A 25,261-nucleotide genomic window follows, 5' to 3' on the forward strand; every position below is an offset into this window, starting at 1 on the left:
ACACTACATTCACAAAATTCAACAGATTCTGGTACGTTTGAATGGATACTAATTAATTTAAGTCAACAAAAAAACACCTTCACAGACTGGATCCTCTATATTTTAGAAATACTGAATGATGAAGTCAGCTCATTATTTCTTTACAAAATGGATGTAGGCCTATAGTATTTTGGAAATGAACCTGAATAACTTATTGTGGATCACCTTGATGTCTTGAGGGCCATCAAATAGACAGATTCCCTTTTAACTACTAAAACCTATTTAAGTCAGCGATAGTCATGTCCATCTAAAACTGATGTGTCAACTGATGTCAGACATGTTTACAAGTTGAAGCATTTGTCATTTTGAATAACAGTACAGATGTAAGTAATGTTTTGGACAGCTCATATTGAGAGGAAGGTACAGCCCTAGAATCACATTAATTTGTGGCTAATGATCCAGTTTAACAAAGTCTATAGCTGCACTGTCAGCTCTCAAAAAGTCAATCACCATCATTAAGCTAGATTTGTGTTCTTACTGATAAACAACCACTTCTGAAATGTACTGAGAGCTTTACATTTGGCTAGAGTGTGAACTGTAGATAGTGGCTAAAACCCACACACACTATTAGCTGCCTTTTCACCTTTTACTATGAGAAAAACTCACAGATAATATTTCAATCAATCTTGGCTCTGTCAGGTCTGGTGTTCGTCAATGGTGAAAACACAGGTAGTAGTGTGCAGGTTGGGTCAATTTTCTGCTGATTCACACTTGACCAGGGTCTGAAGTTAACACCCGCCAAGCACCAAATGCCAGGAAAATTTGTCTTTGGCAGATAAATCAATAAGGGTCACAGACAATAGGGTCAGAGACAATAACATTTGAAAACGTCAATATATAAGGTCTTTGATCATTTGATTAAGTTTCATTCTGTTGCACTTAATGACAAATTAAGTGAATAATCAATAAGTTAGTGAGCAAAACCTGTTTTCATCTCTTTATTGAATGTTTCTCCCAGTACCTGATTCTATACATGTAATAGCATTGAAAATGGGTAAAATGGGTAGGCTGACATATTTCTATGAAAAACGCATATTAATTATTTTGGCTGGTAAAAATTATTCTTGGTAGGTCATATCTTTTTTAGTTTAGCAGCCCTGGGCAGGTGAGCCAAAAAAGGTAATTTCAGACGCTGTACTTGACCCAGCATCCAAGACTGAATAGGAACATTTATTTCTACTCTGTAGAGTGCAAATAGTGCCAAGACATTCTCCACATCATCTACAAATTGTCTGAAGAAGCACTTTGTCAATACCTAATTAATCCAAGCCTATTCAACCATAATTAGATAAACGTATAAGGAAGGTTTCCTCCTTTGGATAATGTGGTTTTAGTATAAACTACATAAGATACTGTACTTTTCAGGTTCTTCAATACCTCAGTAAATATTGAATGTCACTTGTACAGTTTCAATTTCTCTCATCACAGAACTATCAGCTTTATTAGCTTAACCATCCATAAGAAGACCAGTTAAGGCTTTTTTGGGGGTTTTAGAAGTTGGATTATATGAATATTGATTGCAACATATTCATCACTGTGACTTTCCTTGGATGTGTGTGGTATTGTATCAGTGTGGTTACACTCCACCTTTTGCGGGTGTCTTAAATGCTACTTATTACATGCACAACCTCACACATTACAAGCCATATTGATTCTTTACAACACCACCACCCACAGTCAACAGCTACTGTCTTCTTCTAGCCCCTAATGAAGGCTTTTACCAACACTATCTTCTTCCTCTCTCCTTCTAATTTCACTCCACTCTTTCTATTAAGCCTGGCAGTGAGACAAGCCCTCATACAGTCACTTCTGTTTTGCTGTTGGTGACAAAGTATGGTTGTGGAGGCATATAGCGAGTGGTGTGCAGCTCCTTCTCTATGGTGCAGTGTTTCTTTGGGCCGTAGGTCTGTCGGAGCCCCAGCGCGTCCTTGCTCTCCCAGACTTTCAGCACCCCTGGGCTGACAATAGTGTTGGAGCTGGAGCCATAGGCCAGAGACTGGGAGCTGTGGCTCTTACTGCTTTTGTGCTTGTGTCCATTCTGCTTTGCAGAGGGCTGTCTGGGTGGGCTGTAAGGATTACTTGGCTCTGGCTCCATATCCACAGGCTCCATGGGAAGGCTGCCCTTGGTTGTCATCTCTACTGCATGCCGCCGGTTGGTGTAGAAGTTGTCATTAGCTTTCTCCGCTACAAAATACACAGATAAACAGCATGATGATTCTGTCACTTTTCGCATTGTGCCCATTGTGTGTTTGAAAAACAGAGCTGGAGAGGCGGCTAAAAATAGACTTTTTGATGCTTAAACATCTATTATTGGATTGAACAGTTAACCACCAGTCAATATTTTGAGAATGACCCATATAAATGAATGAACTTTCAATAGTACAATACCAATTACTAATTGTGATGTGGTTATTATTTTTCAGTAAAATGTTAAGAATGTGACCTAAATTGTGGTGGTTATATTAAACTTCTAAAAGTATGTTGGTAAATGGTAAAATATGATGTCGTTATGACGTTATGTCACCATAAGACAAAAATGAACTTGTGGCAACTAAACGATTCTGAATATGTAGTGTAAGGTCAGTGAATAATTTTACTCAAAGGTATACTGAATATTTTTGATATCTCAGCGTATGATCCTATTTTAATGCAACATTGGGAACTCGATAAAGCTTTGATGTTTGCCAGTAGACCACTGTACTGTATATCTTGAACAAGTCTTTTGACATATGTCTTGCCATAATTATCTTCCATAATTAGCTTGTAACAACCACCCTGGTGTGATTTCATGTCTCCAATCAGGTGCCGACAGTGTATGAAAACAATATTCAGCACTAATTGAGCCTGAGCACACTCCAGCATTAGTCCTTTCAATTTTCTTCTAACATTTCAGACTTTTTTTTAATGAAATGTCTTCCAGATGACCTTTACTGTGTTCTCTTCATCAGCAGCAGGCTGTATCTGTGCTGTGGATCACAAGTCATGGTCACGGAATAGGGACATGAGATCCAGTGAGGAGTAGCACTTCCTTAGCACCAGATACTTCAATATAACCCACATCGGTGCTGGCAGATTAACATACATTGTAGGACCACAGAAGCTCACAAGGCTCACCTTGTATAGTGTAGTTGCCCCCCACCACCTCCCCCCAAACTCATTTGTGTTTTGATTGCACCTGATTGTCTCCCATCCCCAACCTCATTAGCTAAGATTTCCTCTATTTTTATTTTCCCCAATGATCAGTTTGTTTGACGGCACTCCAGTAGATCAGCAGTAGAGAAGCTTCTGCTGCTTTTGTGTATCACAAAGAGAGTGTGCCGATCTGCATGCCAGTTTTACGTGATTGGACCTGCTATGTGCATGCTGATAGCTGTCATCCCTTCCATGGCTAGGTCTGCAAAACACCTCTAACTGATTCAGGCAGCATCCATAAAAAGACCCGTTTCACTTTGTGCTAAGCAAGATGAAATGCAGATCCATGAATACCATTACTCCTTACTTTGCATTTGCCTATTTCTTTTATTTACTAAGGCAATATCTTTCTAACTTTAACTCTCTAAATCTCCTAAACTCATGTTTAGGAGTTATAATACTGGTAACGCTGACTATTGGCTAACGTAGAGGTCAATGAACTGTATGACCAACTGTTTAAATTTAAATTCTACTGTAATGAAACCGTTGGCATTGGCATTGGTAAAAGCAGAGGAATCTAGATCACTTCACTTCTAACTGAATTCTTCCTGTTTTTGTTTTTTCGCTTTATTAGTCATGTCAAATTTTGAATGCTGGTAAGAATTTATTTTAAAATTCTTGGGCAACCACTAAATTATGGAACGCTTGCTACCAGCCTTGAGGTTTGTATTTTATGTAGACTTTAGTGGTAAATTATTGGGATGCATGAGCAGACAGACTCTTCATTACCAAAGATATTTTATTTTGTTGAGTGTTGGTAAGTATCCAAGGTGCCTGACTGTATGTGCTCCACTCCACTATAGCCTATAGACTGTTTTTCCATACAAGTCTTTGGCTGTTAACAACATTCTGCTATCAGCACAAACAGTTTAGGGAATAAGATAGTATTGAAGAATTGCTAGATTCTGTGTAACAACCATTGGTCATCATGCTTAATGCATAACATGACAGTACTTTCCCTCCTACACTGAAGTGGGTAATTTACATGTCATTCTGCTACAATGCATCCATTTCGATGAGATTTTGCTTTTCAGTTTTTTTTTAATTTCCTTCATCACACCTTTGTTTTACATAATTCATGGGAGATTTTGATTTGCATGGTTTTGTTTTCATGATTTGCAGCAAGGTGCTTTTAATTTACATATTTTGAATTCTAACGTGTTTTCACGTTTAGGCAAGGAGTTGTAAATGCATGATTGAGCACCAACTCACTGAGCAGTATTGTTTAGCACAGGTGGATCATTTTGATTATTATTGTTTCTATTATCATGTCTATAATTCCTTTTGGATGCTTTCTTTCAAATGCCACTTGTCTAGGAACTGGCTGCCTACTACAAGATTATCGCATGAGAAGGACAAGAAACTTATTTCTATAAATAAACTATCAGTGCACTTTTCAGTGGACATTGATGGACTATGGCTTCATTGACAAGGATGTCTGTCAGCTGGATACAGTATTTGATGGAGATTCAAAACGAATAGGATCCTATCTACAGGAAAAGGAAGTGCAATTTTGAATTACATATCTAACAACACATGCTGAGACACATGAGTAAACAGTTGTCTTAGTGCGGCTGAAGTAGATGAGAAATGAAAGAGATGAGTGATAAACTCCTTCAAACAGCCAGTGCCGGAGAAGTACTGTCTTTCACCATTTGAATGCTAGGACAGAAAGAGAGGGAGGCTGATGAAGCTCAATGATAATTACAGCTGGCAGAACATTTTACTAGCAAATCATGTGTTTTTCTCCAGTTGAGACAAGAGATGTGAATCATGTTAATTAGCCCACATTTAATCAGGTCATTTTTATCGTGATTACATGAAACTTTTCATGAAACATTTCAGAAGCTCATTTATAAGGTCATTTATAAACTCAGTTGATTTACCTGTCCTCATGTTTTCTCGGATTAGATGTCAAACTACGCTGTAGGTCAGAATATTCCAGTGCACTCAGTTATACTTTGATATTTCTGTTCCTAATTTGATATAGGACACACTGACTAGATTGGACTTGTATTTATTTATAGAGGATGCAATGTATTCATTATTGTTTTTCATTATTATGGTTGACTATAAACCCTGTCTTACCCACAGCCTTGAGTGAGGCATACTTGTTGAGGTCCTTGCCAGGCTGCTGTTGATCATAGGGGCTAGTGATCTGTCCCAGAGCAGGGTACGGTTGTGTTATCAAAGTTGATCCTGGTCCCACATTGTTCATCTGGTTGCCATCTGAAGGAGGGGAAACAGAAACCATTAATGCAATGTTGAAGTATTGTATTTTCCCAGAGCACTTTGGGAACTGCAAGCATGTGATACAGTGGCCCGAAATATTTGCAACATGAGAGGTTTGTGCGCAGACTGTTAACTTGACTCTGATATTCATGGAGTAAGGGTATCATTAAACATTGGTGATGTTTTAAACCCACATGAATGAGGTGATGGCTATCAGTGAAGTAAATTGTGCTTACTTTTACCCATGACTGTATTAGGTAAGATTTTATCTGATATTTTCCTTTAAGATATGAAAGATACGTACGACTTGACAATATACAAACAATATGCATATGCAGTATGAAAACAAATGAAAAGTGATACAAGTAAAAGATGAAAAAAGTAAGGCAATATCAAGAAATAATACAGTATACATACTATAGAGTATGTTCAGAAACTGCAGATGTGCACTGTAAAAACAAATTGACTTTACCCATATAGGTAACCTATGTGTATGATGTGAACATTTGCATGTATGCATTAATAGATTATAGAATTTCTGATAAACATAGATACATAAACATAAGATTCAAGATATATGCCCTGACAATATAGTCTATCTCAGCAGGGTCTATCTCAATGCCACATTAGCTAAACCTTTCTGTTCTCCAGTGAGCCCATCTCTTCATGTTAGCCCAGGGATACAAATCATTAAGCAGGGCAATCCAGGATCCATTGTGCTAATCCTACCTCAGTTTAATGGTTTTTTTTAACCTGGTTTCCTCCAAGTAAATTATAGTCCAAAGCAAAGTTACATGATATCCAATACCCAGGATGTAAATCTGCTTGACAGATGGATGTAAATAGAGAATAATAATTGTTTCATCAACTTGGTTGCATCACTTTCCCAGAAGTAGGCCTTTCTGGGAGACCCAGCTGGAGAGTCATGACTGCTCTTTGTAAGACTGCACTAATCCTACAGTAGACATCTGGTAAATTGAGGGGTGCACAGCAAATAGACTGGCCCCCTGCCTGCTGGCATGGCAGAGCAAACAGATGTTCAGAGTATCATCTTCTACTGCTTAAATTGGAGGAGGTTAGTGGAATGTACCAACTCACAGGTGGCAGTTTGAGGACTGTTGAATGTGCTGCCACCTTGATAACAACAGGTTTTTTTTGCAAAGAGATATCAACAAAATACAAAGACTAAATTGGTGGATAAATACTTCATGTGTATAGTTTTGATCAGTAATTAATTATTCATTCATCATGGCTTTTGTAGTTCAGCTTGACCTGTCACCAATAACAAAAGCGGCCTTTTCAAATTCATTACATCTTACATTCATTACAAAAAAATGAAAAAAATACAAACTTCAAGTTCAAAATTAAAAAGTAGCACAGAATTATAAATAAAATAGCCTGTGTAACTCTATGCTACTTGAAATCACAAACTTCTGAAATTTGTTACAACATAATCAAATCTTCTCACCATAATACACATCAATTAACTTTATTTATAATGAAGATTGACCCATAAATCTACTCAAGCACACTTTATCACACATTCACACACTTTTTTATTAAAAATCTTTAATGTGTATGTTTACATGCACACTAATAATTCAGTCTTAACCTGATTAAAGCAATACTCCCGACTATTGAAAGTGTCACTTAAACACGATTATCTGATTACCTTAATTGGAGTAAGGTCATAATCAGAGTAAGCGGTTAACACAGCTAGATTTCTGCTCAATCTTTCTATTTTTTGTGGCATGTAAACGCCTTTCTATCAGCTGATGCAGTAATCCGCTAGTTGTATTTCCAAAACAAACAACATGGTACAGTGCAGTACAGAAGATGAGAACAGCCGTGGTTGCCCTTTATTTCAAATTAATGGTTTTGCTGAACCTAGTAAGCCTGATAGTGTTGCCAATGTGTAGAAAGATTAAAGAGGAGAGATCAGGTTTCATCGATGCATTTGTGTGATACAGGTAGAAATTGCAACTACAATCAGTAACATACTTTAAGTCGTGATCTGGAGATAACGGGATTAAAAAATATATGAGCAACCATGGCTGCTCTCAGCTTTCATAGTGCAGTGACAAGTAATGTACTGATTTTTAAATGAGTCCATGTAAACCGAGTTATTAGAGAAATCGCATTACTCCAAACCATGTAAACGTTATAATTGAAATATTGACTTAAGCTGATCACTCCCAGTAGTTGGGGTATTGGTGTGCATGTAAACGTTTCAATTGCAATATAATAAAGTAAGTTATCTAAGACTGTGTAGTTTAGCTATACCATGAATTAGAATTCATACATTTTGACAGTAACCTTCCCAGTTCCATTCCTACCAGGGACACTGTAACTGTGTCCTTAACATTCTGCACTGTGCAGGGTTAATTTGGTCCATTGTCCCACCTGTCACTTATCACTGTGTTCCCATGCAACTATCAATTAGACGTTGTGAAAGGCCATCAGATGACAGGAAACGATGAAACAAGGGATATTATCGTTCAAACTGATCAATAGTGACCAAGCTATAAATTAATGTTGTGTTAAAATTGTCTGTGAAAGAAGCAGAGAAAAAACTATTATACTAGTCTTTAAAGAGAGGAGAAAAATATTTCAATAGAAAAGTATGGTGTTTATTTGATTTAGCAGTGTAATTAATGAGAGGAGGGTAGTAAGAAATTAGTCAGAGAGGTGTGAATCAAGCAATTGACAACCACCAACAAACTTCAAAGGGACTGCAACTGTTAATGGTTAAAGTTTACAAACTTTTAAATTTGAGGAGTCCACTATTCCTTGGTCTAGAATATCTATGATAAAAACAGATAATTAATACAGAAATTAGGTTAATTAGGACCTTATTCCCCACTGGTCAGTGGGAAACTTCATTACTGTGCTAATTAATTTGGAAAGGACTATGTAATGATCAATGCTGTCTCATGAAAAGATGCAGAAGACAGCTTCAACAGTTTCACTACACCACACCTCAAGAACAGATATTACTGGGTCAAGTGTTGTGTAATGAGTCAGACAACATTTGGAGGTCATTCAAGGTGGCAGATGATCCAAGGAATTGTTTGATATAACAATGTCAAAATTGGAGCTCCTGTATTTGCTAGGTTTTTGAAAGTCTCATTAAAACTGTAGTTATTGAGAAAGGTACCAAAGCTGTTTCACATTTACAGATGACAACTTATTCAAAGCAAAAACAATGAATGGATTCCTCTTCAAAAACCCTCATTAAGGCTTTAGTGTTTGTGAGAAACTAGTTCCTGAAGGTCCCTTCAACAGTATTGAGGAAGAAATGGAAAAGTATCAATACTAAGCAACATTCCCATATGCTCACTTAATATGTAACCTTTGACCCATATTTACACGTTAAGTGCCTAAAACTCAAGAATACTGAATCTGCTTGCTTCACTATTATAACATTAAACTCCATAAGTAAGTATCTTGTGTGTTTCTCACAGACCTGTGAGCCTGAAATGTGCAAATGCCCAAATCTCATAGATAATATTGACTTGTGGCCTTGACAAAATAATAACTTGTCCTCAAGGAAGAAGGTGGTTCCTCTTATTACGCATCTCTGTTGGTTGTTCAGTCTGGTTCATATGACCTTTGGCCTGATACTTTTTGACCAATACCTTCATTATATCCTATCTGTATTAACATAATAATGAATATTCAACACTATAATATTTTGAGTTCCTTGGCCCCCCAAGTCAAATCTAAGACTTCTCAGAGCTTTTTAATAGAGGTAGAATGAAATATAAGACTATTCTTGAAGTGAAATGAATTTAAGACTTAAATAGCTTAATTTAACCGTAGGCATTGAGTGTAGATTATATAGGGACACTGCGGAGTGCGTTACACTTTGAAAGCCACAGCCATCATGGGGGAAAATAATATCGCAAACAAACCAGCAAAAGTGGCGCTCCAGAAGAAATCTTTCAGATCCAAAATCAAGCAAATTTGTGGCAGCCTGTTTGATATTACTTAGCTGGCCCCAGCCCTCCATAGTGGCTGTGTTTACATTCATTTTTCCTTAAAATGGTTTGTTTCCGCATGTTAGCCACGCCTACTTTGTTTGAATTTTTTTATGTTTCGTAGGTCTGGTTGCTTCCACGTTGAAGGGGGCAGCTTGATCACTGGCATGTTCTGGCATTTTGATTGGATTATTCAATTTGTGGGCAGGGTCTTGGATGATGGTGTGATCAGTCAGTGCAAAGTCTGAAGTCCAGAGCAGGCAATGGCGGATGAAAATGTAAACACTGATCTTGCGAATGAAGCAGTTATCAAGAAACTGTATACAGCTATACCTGCACTAAAACCTGAGCTATATACACTTAAAAGCATTTGTTCGGGGACAAGATGGTGATTGATGTCTTGCCAACGGGCTTTGGTAAAAGCCTAGTATATCAACCAGCCCCTCTAGCACTTAAAGAGATGGGTAGCAGTAGGCCTATTGGTATGATAGTTTCTCCCCTCGTATAGCTTATGGAGGACCAAGTACAGGAGGTGAGTAAGCTGTGGAATAACTGCACTGCACTTTGGGGTCAGTTGAGAGGATCATATTTTGATTGGAAAGTGTTCACTCATGTTTGGGAGCCCTGAAGCATGACCACTAAACGATAAGTAGAAGCAGATGCTACATTTCAAGACATTACATATACACGTTACATATACACAATGCAGTGATATTACACAAACAAAATCTCCACAGTATTCTAGCTGAATGGGTTTTGGTAGCTGACAGTAATAAGTTTGAAAAAAAAAAAAATTCTCTTCCAACTTAAAGTTAGTGAGTTGTCATCAATTCCTTCATACAAAAATAAAAAAATACATAGTTTATTACTGTACCATTTTCTTTCAGCTTTTCTGCGCTCTGTTTTAATAGCGGGTATGCTCATTCAACCATGTAAAACTATTTTTAAGTTACTATTTGTTTGGTTCTGGGCCTTTTTGGGTCACCCACTCAGTAGCCAGTTTTTAAACAGTAGGGTTTCACTGGTCTCCCCTGATCTTTGGGCCTGTGTCTGATACTTCAGCCACGGTCAATATTATTTACTTTCTGTGGCAATCAACGTATAGGTTGACTGCCACAGAAAGTGAATAATTATTGATATAAAAACTGCAGCCAAACTTGTGTGTGTTTCACAATGTGTTATTTGTCACAATCTTTTTATGGTGTCTGTGTGTCTGTATTCTCTCAAATTCCTTCTAATAGCATGTAAGATACAAATAGATTGCACTGCAGTTGATGAATGAGGACAGTGCTTTTGTTAACATCTGGTGTCCCTTTGGTATTTTCAGGATGCCAAAAACAATTTAGAATTGAGGGGCTGATGTAGGTACTTGTTCACCGCCCTCCTTATTGTTTATCTGACTTTGAGTCGACTGTGTGTCATTTGTGCTTGTGCTATTGTCAAAGTCATAGCTTTTATGTCAGCCAGTGGAAGAAAGTAGGCCATTTCTGGAAACTTGTAAGGTTAAAGACTCCATGGTTGTTGCGGGAAATAAGCGAGTTAACACTCCAGACACAGACACCTCCCTGGAACTCATAAAAGATTTAAGAGAGTATTTTGGGAGCTGTATGCCCCAAAATAAATGGTACAAGGAGAAGGGCGCTCTTATTTACAGGCAGCCTACTTTCAAGTTAGTGATGAAAATATTTTATTCTCTCCTTGTCACTATCTCTCCATTTCTCTGTCAGACTCCTTAAACACTTAACATCACACACTATATCACACTACTGTATGTGCACAGTATCACTTATTTATAGTTGAGTTGATATAGACTGAAGCCTGACTGTGTATTAATTATTTTCATGTCATCAGACATATTTTGATAATACAGACATATACAGTAAATTAACCCAGGAATTAATTAGTTAAGACCCCTGCTGACCAAGGATCAAATCTTGCTGAAACCTTCTCTCCTGTGTCTCACCTATCCTGTGCCCTAGATAGCTTCCTTGCTGTCTAAATTAAGTAAATAATACAGTAAGAGGAGCTGACTACCTACTGACCCTTTTAAAAAATTAGGTTAAAAAAAAACATGTCCTTAATTGTACATAATTATATCTAATAAAATCAAGATTAACAAAATGTTTGCCGTTGGGTTGAAAACGCAATGAGAGTCAATTACATTGGTGTTAAAGGGACCTAACTAATGGCAGTGGAGCCTCGGCAGTTATCTTGCATGTTTTGCAAGGTTAGTAATAGCTAAAGTAAATATGTGGTCAGTTGTATTTTTGTTAGATGCATGGCATTTTTTTTGTTAATTCACAGGTTTAAGACATAGGGTCCTATTTTTGTAAATCAATGGCACACTGTTCAAAGCGCAGTCAAAGTTGCACGGCACGACTGCACTGGACGTTGGGACTGATTTTTGGTAATTGGAAATGGGATTGGATTATGAGGAATAGCCTAGATTATCAGTAGGTGTGGTGGGACAGGCTTCAATAATGATTGATCAACTCACCTCTTCTCCTTCCATTTAAAAGCAGTGTGCTCTGCACCATGGCGCAGTGACAATTTGGTGATGGAAAGAACAGTCTGGAGCAGAGCTTCTCCCAAGAGAGAACTGATGTCCTTCGGCGGGAAGTGCAGAATCGCCACGAGTGAATATAGGACACCATAATAACATTTGGTTTACATGTGTTGCTCTGGTCCTAGGAGAGCTGTTGCCCAATGTAGGACACAGTTCAATGATATTAGGTGAAGAGCCAAACAGAAGTCAGCAGCGAACCGTAGGGACAGTTTGGCTACGGGAGGGGGGCATCTACCAGCCAGCCCCAGAAATTATATCAAGTCAAATTGGCCAGCATATCATCCACTAAAAGCATTGGTAAGTTTTTGAATAAGATCTGTTCATGTGTGCATAAATTGGTAAAGCCACAAAAATAGCATAGAACAGACTGCGCTTTGCGCCATGCAGCGTTGACCTGGTCTGAGCAGAGGCTGACGCAAGCGAAAAGTCATCCTTGACACCAAAATTGCACTGTCCTGCTTGATCGTTACTGACACACCTCCTACTGCACCGCTCCTCCCACTTCATCAGCACAGTCAAGGTCATGTCACCAAAATACCAAACGGGTGCTGGTGAGGGAAAAACCTGTGTGCCCAACAAAAAAGCCACTTCGCTAGTACACCTCCACCATGAAAATAGAGCCCATAATTTTAAAATAAAGTTGAAAAAATGTCAGCAGGGGTTGTAGCCAATTCAGTGGTCTGTCCACGGACCATGGTCTCTGACACGGACCACTGGTTACTACCACTAGGGGCGCTGAAGCTAGTGGTCGGTTGTGGTCCGGATCAGTCAGTGAGAGGTCTGTGGAGTGGTCTTTCTGGTCCTGATCCACCTTCTCCCTTCTCTCTCCTCCTTTGGCCGGGTTTGCAACACTTTTGTTAGCCGAATAAATGTCGGAAATCATAATCCTTTGTCTATTAAATATATTCTATTATCGATTATGCCTATATTCTTATTGTTGCCCTGTATTTTGCAGTTTGTGTGGTTATACCTAGATAGATAGATAGATAGATTACTATCTATCTATCTATCTATCTATCTATCTATCTATCTATGCATAGGATATGTGAGTAGCTATTTTATTTATTTCATATTTATTTCTAAATATGAGGTGAACCAGTGGTTCAAGGTGTGGTCCTTGTGGTCCGGACCAGTTGCACGTGGTCCGCGGTGTGGTCCTTGTGGTCCGGACCAGTTGTTCATTGGTCTGTGGTGTGGTCCTTGTGGTCCATGGGGTGGCCCTTGTGGTCCAGACCAGTTGTTCAGTGGTCCGTGGAGTGGTCCTTGTGGTCTGTGGAGTGGTCCTTGTGGTCCTGACCAGTTGTTCAGTGGTCCATGGAGTGTGAGTGCAGGTGAGTCACTTTCATTTTGTGTGCTATTTTGAAGACAGTCTTAATAATAGCTATAAGTTAATACTGGTCGGTGACACAGTGTGGGTTAACAGACCACTTTGTTACTACAACGGGCTGTCGTTGGTGTTGCACAATACATGTAACGTTATTTATGATAATGTAGTGTATTATGCAGAAAAATACCGCCGCACACTGATGCATATGTACTCGTATTCAATAAAAATTTGGTTCCGCTGGACCACAAGGACCACACCGCTGGACCACAAAAACCACACCATGGCCCACAAGAACCACTCCACGGACCACAAGGGCCACTCCACAGACCACTGAACAACTGGTCTGGACCACAACGACCACACCATGGACCACAAGGACCACACCACAGACCACTGAACAACTGGTCCAGACCACAAGGACCACACCGCAGACCACTGAACAACTGGTCTGGACCACAAGGACCACACCATGGACCACAAGGACCACACCGCGGACCACTGAACAACTGGTCCGGATCACAAGGACCACACCGCGGACCACTGGTTCACCTTATATTTAGAAATAAATATGAAATAAATAAAATAGCTACTCACATATCCTATGCATAGATAGATAGATAGATAGATAGATAGATAGATAGATTACTATCTAGGTATAACCACACAAACTGCAAAATACAGTGCAACAATAAGAATATAGGCTTAATCAATAATAGAATATATTTAATAGACACAGGATTATGATTTCCGACATTTATTCGGCTAACAAAAGTGTTGCAAACACTGCCAAAGGAGGAGAGAGAAGGGAGAAGGTGGATTAGGACCACAAAGACCACTCCACAGACCACTCACTGACTGATCCGGACCACAACCGACCACTAGCTTCAGCGCCCCCTAGTGGTAGCAACCAGTGGTCCGTGTCAGCGACCATGGTCCGTGGACAGACCACTGAATTGGCTACAACCCCCTCTCAAAAATGTTGTAATCAATCAAACCCTGATACATTTTTTAAACCTGCAATAAGCGATTTCAGACCCTATAACCAATCCTGGCCTCACCTAGCCTTCCCTCCAAAGCCATTCAGGTTAGGTCAGCTTGACTGATGAGGTAGAAGCAACTCATTCCACTCTTCAGCCCCTTTAAATGAGAAGGAGCGTCAACTGTCCAATCTTTCTGCTACTTCAATCTGCCACTTTGGTAGCTGACTAATTGCTACTGTCTCAAGCTTTGAACATTTGGGGAACATGCTTGTATGTTTCAGCAGTTTATCCAGAGCAACATCAGCTACCTTAATTCATTACTAAAAGGGTCTACCTTGTGGTTATAGAGCCATGCATGCCATTATGAGGCTTCAAGTTAGAATGCATTTTTCAGGGACATTAGGAAATGGCACTCATGATAGGGCGATAAAAACAAGATGATCAAGTTAGCGAAATACTGTGGTTTTGAAAATAGATGCAAGGCTGGACTTCTTGTGATCAGTCAGAGTTGAGAGTAATGACTGGAGGTGCTCAACAGAAAATGTAAAGAAAGAAAGGTGCAAATTGTCAATTTCAAAACTTGAAAAGTAGTCAGCAATCTCAAGATAATTACCCCCCTTGACCTTGCTTTTTTGATTTCCACAGATCTCCAAAAATTCATGAGGAAGCACTGAAATTCATTGACTCTCAAGATGGTAATGCTTTTATGCATTAGGGTAACCCATATTTGTTTATGAAAGAGCAAGGAATAGAAGAGGACAAGTGGTCAAAGCTAACTTTTTTCACCCACAAAAAAACAATTTATCTCCAACAACCCAAACAGAATTTATCTTGTCATAACTGAAGACAATCTCATGCCATGATGACTGGGCAGACGTTTAATTATCTTCACTCAGGTCCAAGATTAAAATGTTGGGCCAAATTACCTACAAAACTAAAATTTATACACCTCTTGAAATTGAAAAACATGGGAAAACTAATTGGAATAGGTTTCTAGGCATTCAGTTGGTTAACAGCCCCACTGTATGTACTGTCGCTGTGTCATCAGCTTTAATATGACTGAAAATATCCTCAAATTAAAGCTATCTGTACTTAACCTCATAGTCATTGCGTCATTCCACAAAATGAGAGTGGAGCCAAAACAGCAACCCATGTGTCTGTCAAAATATTTATAGAGCTCACTGCATCTTCAGTTCCTAATTAGTTCCTTAAAGATTTGAAACTCTAATATACAGTACAGAGTATATGGCAGGTGAGAAATATAACTATACTTGAACTGTACATTTGGTTGCTATTTCTCAGTTGCTGTCAGAGGTAACCCTGTTGAAATACATTTCTATCTGGCAGTGAGGAAATGGACTGTCATGCACCACTGGAGTGTTGGCGGTGAGGGGAGACTTTGTTCTCTTTGGCTGACTGTCTGGAGCAAAAAGAGGCCACACTTCCACAATTGCCCCATGTACACACATGACCAGCAGTACAAGAACATGGTAGTATTGGTAGCCAAAGTAGCCAAGCACACAAAATCAAAATTACGGACATCTTGAAGAGAAAAGGGAGCTTGCAGCCTTTGACAGATTTGTGTTATCTTTGACAGGCGACAGATCCGAACAAGAGCTCCCTCTGGAGCATTTCATTCACTGCTAGGCACCACGATCTATGGTTTACACCGTCCATTATAGCCCTGCCATAGTCACACCTGCCACTACCAGGCACAGCTGGAGAAGCACAGGACTGAGCCCTATGGCAAAACATCACCTCACCTCTTGCTTCCTTACAAGGATTGCTGTCAAGAAGAAAAAAAAAAACATTCTGTGCTGTTGCTGACTTGATTGCACTGAATCCCTCACATACTTCCCTGCAAGGTGTAGTTTGGTGTAGAGTCACACAGCACATTGTGCCCAGGAGCATTCCTTTCTTTAGTATAGTTATGGAATGTATAAATTCAATACCAAATAATATTTATATTGAATAAAATGTCAACCTTTGTACACATTTCTAAAGCAATCATTGTCACTGTCTGACGTCTGTCGCAGTGTGAATGCTACAGTAATTGTCTATCCAGCATCCATAGTGGATAATATGACCGTTACAAATCCATGCTGCCACTCCTCAGAAAATGCATGTGTTCTGAAGCTTGAACAGAGGAATTATTTCACTCACGGACCATCAACTGGGAGGAATCAGTCATACAGATCTTCTTGGATGTGCTTCCTTTTGTGTCCATATCCACAGTTATAGGCCTTAGAGTCTACTATGTGTCAAAAAACAGCGATGGGGATAAATTTACTGTGGGCTATAATGGCATGGTAGGTTCTGTCACTCACATGGCGAATGCAAGTATACTGTATTGAAATCTACTGCAGCTACTAAATTTGAACTTTCTCTGAAAGTGTGATACATAGTAGGGTGCTGATGTAACTGTGAGTTTTTAATTTTTTCTTGACATTGCTATGGACATTCCATTGTTTGTGGTGATTCTTTTAAATTAGTAAAGGCCCAAGCCAAAATGTATATAATATCACCATCATAGGTGTATTATTCTTGTTTTTCATCTTATAAACATATTTTTCCTTTGTATATTTCCTTGTTTTTGTTTTTGTGTGACATTACCTCTAAATGCGTGGAATAACAGGTCTTGTTTTACAATGATGCCACATTATCTCACACCGTTGGTCATTTTCATTCAGTTGCTCCAGGGAATGACAGGAATAATGGGATTTTAAGTCTGGACACAACACTAAACTGCTTGAAAAGATTGAGGTTTCTTGCAGTGTGGGCCACCTGTGAAGCTGTATTTTTAGTGAGGGTGAGATCTTCAAGTAGCCAAGAGATTATTTACAGCAAGCCTTATTCTTTAAGAATCTAGAGTATGCGTAATCTGTGTACTGTATGTACACCCACCACCACATGTTCTCACTTTCTGTGTTCATAGAATGCTTACAAGAAGTTGTTTACCCTTGTGACGAACTAGCTTTTTCTTTCTTTCTCTTTTTTTTCTAACTTGCATATTTCTTTCACTTATAGAAACCTTTGTTTAACAATATGCTAGGTTTATGCAAGAACAAAAGAAAAAAAGAAAAAGTTAGTTTTCTGGGAAACAGTTGTTTTCATTATAAGTAAGGTAAGATGAATCTTATATTTAGGCTATTTTGAACTAATAAAATTGTTTCTTTTTTATTTTGTATTCTAACCACTTTGTAACATTGCTATATAGGTTGAAACATTTGGACCAACATGAAAAACTAAATCTGGTTGAGCTCACAACAAACCATCATTTTGTTTCCTTTATCTGGTGGGAAGTGGGAGTGCTGGGGGTGATGGGGGACTGTGAATGCAGGATATATCTTTCAATAGAGGACTTCTATGGTGGCTATCACTGTATTTCATCCTCTATATCATGAAGTGACATGGAATTCCATGGAGGCAAATTTCTTTATTTGAATCTGAGAGAAATGCAGGCAATCCCATTAGGAAGTATAGTAAAACCCTCTCACACATGAAATAATTGGATTTGAAGGTAGAATTTGATGCACCACTGTGTTGAACCTCACAAGGATCGTCGTGTTGAGAGTAGCATAAACTTTCTGAACATCCTGTTTATTTATTCAATGCTAATTTATCCAAGTCCAACCATTTCATAATGGGAAATAAGCAAATAAATGTACTGATGCATTGTTTTATTTAATTCAAATATTAAATGCCATACTAGGTGTATGAAAGCATGCAGTGGCTCCCTCTGAAGATCTGATTTAGCTGTCAACATGTTAGCTGGTTGGTAATGAACTGATAATTATTCTGAGGAGGCACTGTAGGACAGAGAGCTGTCTGATTTTAGAATGATAAATTATTCCCCTGCCATGTCAGCACTGAGGCGTCACCTTAATTGAATGTAGGGAGTGAAAATAATTTCAGCTGAAGGGAGAAAAATTTGGAGTTGACATTGAGCCAGTGTTTAACTACATATAATAAAAACTGCATGAATGGTACTCAATATCTAGCTCTCAAAACACTTCACCTTTCATTTGTTGGGTTTAGTAGTTGCATTGCATTTCTAAGTTCAGTGTAATATTTACAGTAAATATGATGGGGCAGGAAAATCCAACACAGCGTTGCCAGGTAACATGCAGCACCCTCTGGCAGCCATATTGGAAGACCACAGTTTGCAGCAACAATTTAAAGACACCGGACCAGTTAATTTTAGATTACAAAACAAAGGAGGAGTGGAGAGAAGGTAGCTCTCGTATACACTGCATCCGCAACAACAAAAAATTTCATTAGGGCATGCAATTACTTTTAGAAAAATTGTGCTTATAATTTTCTAACGCTGCCCCCAGCTTCAAACAGTTTTTGTGTCCAAACACAGTTTTGGCTTCAAGACAACAACCTTTGGATTACAGGGCAGGCTCTCTAACAGGAAGCCACCAAGCCAGTGTGTGTGTGTGTGTGTGTGTGTGTGTGGCATTCAATGACTACTGGTGTCAGGGCAGCAAGCAGATTTGCATTAGTAAAACCACTCTTTACTCTGTGTGTATGTGTGTGTGTGTATAGGTGTATGTGCATGTGTGTAGGTGGCGGTGTTTGTGAGTGAGAGAGAGAGAAAGGGAGAGAGAAAGAGACATGTTGTGAGGCCGCTATATAAGTATTAGCTGGGAAAGAGAGCTCTAAGGTTGCTCATGATAATTACCACACTATGTTAAGTGATTGCTGAGGACATGACTAATTGCTTTACCAGCCCACAGGATTATCTAGAATGGACTTTTTTCCCACCACTTCCCCTCTTATCTGGAACAGCTAATTCAGGAAAGGCAAGTAAATGTGTGGTGTTGAACAAGCCTTTGAGTTTCACAGCTGCCTCCCTCCTACTACTCCTTAAGTGGCAGATGCCGGTGAATATTCTATGCTAGTTCTACTTGACTTTAGCATTGCCTTTAATAATGTTGATCATAACATCTTAATTAGTCATCTTAGGGGACGTTCGCACAGAGAAGCGCCGCTAGGGAGAAACGCTTTGAACTCCATGCATTTCAATGGAAGGACACGCCTGCTCGCGCTTGGCGGCCTGGCAGAGCGCTGTGTTTTTTTCTGTCACAGAGCGGAAAGTATTGAAAGTAGCTCAACTTTTGAGGTGCTGCAGTGCAGATCACCTGTCAAACCGCAACCAGCGAAGACGGAGGCGCAGGAAGAGGAGTGAATGAAATTTGGAAGGAAAGTGGTTGTTTATTTTGGACACCTGGCAACCAAAACCACATACCCTCCTATTTATTGTCACATCATCTCTCCCCCTCTTCATCGCCCCCTCTTAGCGACGCCGCTAGCATCTTCTGTGCGCCTAGTGCTTCTGAGAATGGCGCCTTAGAGATACCGTGGGAATGACAGTTTTGCTCCTAACTGTTTTATATCATATGGTTATATCATATCATCATATCATATGACTGAGTCAGCAGTCTGGCTGATTGCTTGTTTTGTTCTGTTTTTACTGCACTTTTTAACTTTGTTAGGAAACTCATATGCCTCTGCAATATTTTTATTATTGCAGAGGTCGATAAATTTGTACATTTGAACAAATGTAATTATTTATGAGAATTACTGGGTCTATATTCCTGGCATGGTTAAAATTAACTGTTTGGAACACAGCGTGAAGAGGACAATTCTCAAAACAGGATAAGAGATTTGCTAATGTTGGCTAGGGCTGTGCAAAAAAATCAATACAGCTGAGTATTGCGATATTTTTTTCCACGATACTGTATCGATTTTCCAGCCCCTCGTATCAATACATAAAAAAAAAATATTCATGTTTTAAACGGATTTAAAATGCGGCGGAGCGACGTTTCAGCCGCAGCTAAGCTAAGCTAAACTGCTAAGTTTCTCTGTGATTCATCCAGAAGAGCTGAATCTAACACAGAAAAACAACTAGTTTTACAATATAATGTCGCAGAGATGAGCAGAGATGTGGCGCCACTATTACAACTTATGAGGCCGAATATAGTGCTGTGGAATCAGACAAAACAGAGTGTGGAGGAGAGGGCGACCACGGGAGCTGTAACAGTGTCAGCTGCAACGGGGAAGGCTGAACAGCTGTGAACGCCCGGTGACGATCGTCAGGGGGACAGACAGAAAACTCCGCGCTGCAACAAACTTCACGGTGCTTTGGTGAACCTGACTTTGTTTTCTGACAGAATATTATATCGGACTTTGCCAACTCTGAATACAGAACAACTTAACTTAACCTGTAACTTGCGGCTACATCCAGCGGCACCGTTCAGCGCTCGGTGAGTTGATCCACATAACGTAACTGACTCCAGCGCGCTGGTTTGTTTTATGATCCTTTGAAAACGGGTGCGATTTATCCAGACTCGATGAGAAAAAACGTTTTGTAAATGAAAATAAGCCTCAGTAAAGAGATATAATGCTACTTTGTCTCTGCTAACTTAATCTTTGGTGCTACATTGGCCGTGAACACACCGTCAGAGTCAGTGATGCGCGCAATGCATTCTGGTTGTTGTAGGATTCCCCCTTAATTGCGATATGGGGAATCTACAGCCGTTTTCTCAGTTTTCTCTGGTCATAGGGCTCCAATTTAAAAAAATAATTGCACATTTCTACTACATGGGTGACCTAGTTTTAATAAATCATCATATTCACAGCAGTGAAATAGGAAATTTGTCCGCTGAGTTATCAATATATTGTGATGTACATTATTAGACTACCCAGGTGGTACACAGCAAGTTGTATTTTCAGCTCTATTTTTAAATTTTCAGTAAATTATGTAGAGTATTGCAATGTATCGCAATATGTATCGTATCGCAATGTATCGTGATACAATCGTATCGTGACCCATGTATCGTGATACGTATCGTATCGTGAGGTCCTTGCCAATACCCAGCCTTAATGTTGGCGTAGTTTTTCTACGAACAGCAGTAAAGGTTTTTTGGTGGTGATACACTGGACTATTTTTGGGGCTATGTAGATTGGCAGCACTCCCAACAACAGGAAGCAAAGTTCCTATGTGATTAAAGCAACAACGATGAGGCAACTGCTGAGGCACAGTTGTACATCAAAGTTGCCTAAAATGTTGCCCTGTGTATCGCTGTGTGCTGAGGATGTCATAAACATGTGGGCCATATCATAAATGGGACTGTTCACACATCCTATCATTGCATCTACTGACACAATACTTACGGAGACTGTTGAGCGTTGCCCTGGCTTGTATGTTCTCATAGTGCTGCCCATGCATTCCAATGTCATCGGTCTGTTCCGGGGCAGGATGGCGGATCACCTGGGCAAGAGCCCTGGGGAGACAAAGTACACTCTCAGAGAGGTCATCTTTCATTTCTGCAAATTACTGTATATTACAACTCTTAAGGCATAATCCATGTCAGCATGTGACGAGTGGATACACGCAAGCAACAATGGCTTTAGTGAAGACTAAATAATGGTGTAAATCTCTTGGACTCACAGTACAATCTTTTGGCTTCAGAACACTTAAATTATGCTCTACGAGTTGTTTAATAATATGTTTAATAATAATAATAATAAGCAATAAGTTTCAGGCAATGGGTACTTGGAAAATCAGATGTATGCAGGTCCCGTTGCAGTGTGAGTGTTATTGTGTTGAAAGTACATGTTTTAATCACTTTTTGGAACTGGGGGGTAAAGCTCTACAGGGAAGTAAGTTACAAAATTTTGAACACAAGCGATTGTCATGACGGCATAAATTAGGAAAGTAAGGCCCAAGTTGAAAATGACTGGCTTTATCCTTGAACTTTACATTTTCAAAACAATATAAGGTTTGCTTTCATTTATTAAGTACTTACTGCTCAGTAAACAACAGACATGATTTGCTGAATTAATTTTCAAGTGCTGAGCGCTATGATGAAGCTTGATAGCGAACAGAGCAGTGAAGTGTCTGACCCTCAACTAACTGTCCTGAATTTGCCTCTTGATGCATCATGGTGACAGCGCTGTGGGAAAAACAGAGGGACCAAAAGTTCCCTGACACCCACCATCCAATTCTAGAGCCAATGGTGAATGGGCATCAATATTTCAAGTGTTAATCAAGCAGTATGTTTTATCCTGTAAGATGCGCTACAATTTTGCACAAAACTGCCTTAAGCCTCTAAAACTGATATAGATTTAGACTTTTTTTTTTTTTTTTACATAACTCGCACAACTTCTTTGCTGTCACATGCTAACAGCAAAACAGCACAATTGTCAAATAAGAAGCATACAATTATCTAAAATCATCCACAGCATGATTTTGTAAAATATAATCTGTATGTAAATAGGTTTTTACAGAGATTTATGTTTGTACGTATGAATTTTACATGACATGACAGTAGTAAATATGACATGAAACAATCCTAAATCAAGTACAGGTTCTGGTCAAACTTACAAAGTGTTGTACAATGTCTCAAATCATGTAGGATCCTACTGTGGTACTTTTTCATCACTGAAACTGAATGAATCTACAGAATCTCACATTTCATGGCCACCAACATTGTGCACCTAAATAACCCTGATGTGTTAACATCTTCAAGTGACATAGACACTGTCAGGTCAACTGGTAACTTTCATCTTTTCATAATGTCAGGCCTGTTGTCTCATATGAAGGCTATTTACAGTGTAGCCCATGTCCACAGCCTGTCCAACCCAAACTTCTGTGTCCCAGTGGTCATGTGGTGCAAGTGAAATCTTAAACTTTCCAGGCAATGTTGGTGAGCTGGTGTCACAGGTGTTGGCTTAGGCTCAGATTCAGATGAAGAACTAACAACAGTAATATCTTCTGTATCAAATTCATTACTCAACCCTCCGTCAGAGTCCATCTCATCCAAAGTTTGTACCATCGTTTTACCATATCGTGTTGGACACTCAGTCTACTCCAAAAACGTGAGGTGAATCACTAGACACATCATCCCCACCTTACTGAAATCATGCAATATCTAAACCTTATTACTGAGACAAGTGCCTGAAAATGAGACATTTTCACTCTCTGTTTTTCATTTTGAAAGATGGAAACTACATTTAGGTTACTGGGCTAATTATGTAATGAACTACAATAAATGTCTATTCAGTAGAGAAACTGGTGTATTCAGTCCAGCCCAAAACATGCAGTTGTCAGTAACTCTATGTGTGTGCGTGCGTGTGTGTGTGTGTGTGCGTGTGTGTGCGCGCGTGCGCGTCTGCACCCGCCAGTGTGTTGGGTGGGGTACTATTATCAGTTTGTCTTGTTTCCAGAAGTTGATGCTGACAGGCATGCCTGTTGTATCTGAAATTCCAGGCTGATATAATTTTTCAAAACATAATTTGAGTGCCGCTGAACTACTTTTTCAAAATAGTGTTAGTTTGACACAGTTTTTGTTGTTTTATTGTTTTTGTTTGGGTTTTACAGAGGTTACAATGTAATTTAATTTATTTCTTTGTGAATTGCATTTGACCAAGTTGTACATGAGTAGGTTATTTTCTCCAAAAACTGGCAGTAAATATATTTTACATCACAGGACTGCCGGATGTGCGCTACTGTGCCACACCACAGCAAAATCGTCAGTGTTAATTTCAATTTTAGTGTAAAAGTAAACACTGTGCCAGCGTGTATGTACTGTAAGTCCACATCTATCAAAGTTAGTTTTGCACTTTTAGATAGTTTTGATCTCCACTCCAGAGTCATATCAGCTCTGAGTAAACAAACAACACTACCATCAACATTCATCAACTCCAAATTATTGCCACTGGAAAATCAACACTTATTAACACTGGAAAATCTGCCCTACCTTGACATATTCTCTCTGTGCGGGCGGTGCGTCTTCTCTAAACCAAGCTTGGTGAAAATCCCCACAAGTGCCATGATAGCCACGACCCCGCATATGATATACACAATGAGGTTCGTTTTATCCTTGGCGGTGTCCAGCGCGACGTCCACTTTCTTGGGCGGGGGTCTGCCCGTCATCATCCACGGCGGAGTGTCGTAGTTTTTGCAGGTGGTCTGGTCCAGCCGGGAGCTTTTGAACGCGCAGCAGAACCTGAAGCCACAGGTCCCGCAGCAGTACAGGTAGCTGCCCGTCCTGCACACGAACGGGGGGTCCCACTGTCCCATCACATCGTAGTACCCCCGGCACCTGTCCTCCGTGTGCGGGCTCTCGGTAACACCGTTCTCCCCTTCCTTTGAGTCGTTAAACCCGGATATTATCATGAAGCCGTCGAGGGTCTGACCCGGTTCGCCTTCCGCGTCGCACACCAAAACTTTAACCAGAAAGTAACCGAGCAGCAGCTCCGTGCCCCGCATCGTTGCTCACTTTTTATCCCGCTCTTGTCGCCTTAACAAGCTCTCACAAGCCCGGACGCATCTTCCAAAGAGACGAGACACAGCCATCCGTAAAAGTAATTAGGCTGTTTTAATCACCGCAACTTCCATGGGTACCGGCAGAGCGCATCCCCTTTACTTTTTCTCTTTCATAAAACTACAGCAGAGTTATCAAGCAAAAGCAGCCCAAACACTTTCCGACGGGTATCTTAAAGAGTTATGAAGGGCATCACTGTGAGCGGCGCCGCTGGCTGTACTGGAGGGTTTCTGAGACCTCGGTGTCTGCTTCACTCCAGGCAGGGAGGGAGAGAGTCACAGAGCCGCTCACAAAGACAGAATGGGAGAAAGAAAACAAAAAGTGGAGGAGACCCCGGTGAGTGAGTGAGAGAGAGAGAGAACCAATGAGAGAGAGAGGGACACGCAGAGAGAGAGAGAGCGTGAGAGAGAGAGAGAAAGTATTAGTTCACTGTACAAAACCTGCCCGTACAAAGTCATTTAAATCAAATTAAAATCTGTTTAAAGTTAAATAATTTCACTTGTTTCCTATGCAAAACAAGAATTTTCTTGAATCAAATATCTTCTTTGTGATCATAGTGTAGTGATCTGCCTTATTCTGCATTTTTATAATATAATATATTTTTGGAA

The 25,261-nt window shown here is 39.6% G+C and overlaps 1 protein-coding gene across 1 annotated transcript; it reads right to left on the reverse strand.

Moving 5' to 3' along the window:
• Positions 1–1,834: 1,834 nt before the first annotated feature.
• shisa9b (shisa family member 9b) lies at positions 1,835–24,598 on the reverse strand. The gene is made up of 4 exons (XM_071518678.1): positions 24,087–24,598; positions 21,499–21,608; positions 5,320–5,460; positions 1,835–2,223 (listed from the first exon to the last, which is right to left on the reverse strand). Exons 1-4 carry the CDS (start codon positions 24,596–24,598, stop codon positions 1,835–1,837), a joined length of 1,152 nt encoding a protein of 383 aa, XP_071374779.1.
• Positions 24,599–25,261: the final 663 nt, after the last annotated feature.

Source organism: Centroberyx affinis, unplaced genomic scaffold (assembly GCF_046629955.1).
Source record: "Centroberyx affinis isolate AG114_WGS23_722 - 3 ecotype Tasmania unplaced genomic scaffold, CSIRO-AGI_Caff_v1 ptg000618l_1, whole genome shotgun sequence".
NCBI lineage: Eukaryota > Metazoa > Chordata > Actinopteri > Beryciformes > Berycidae > Centroberyx > Centroberyx affinis.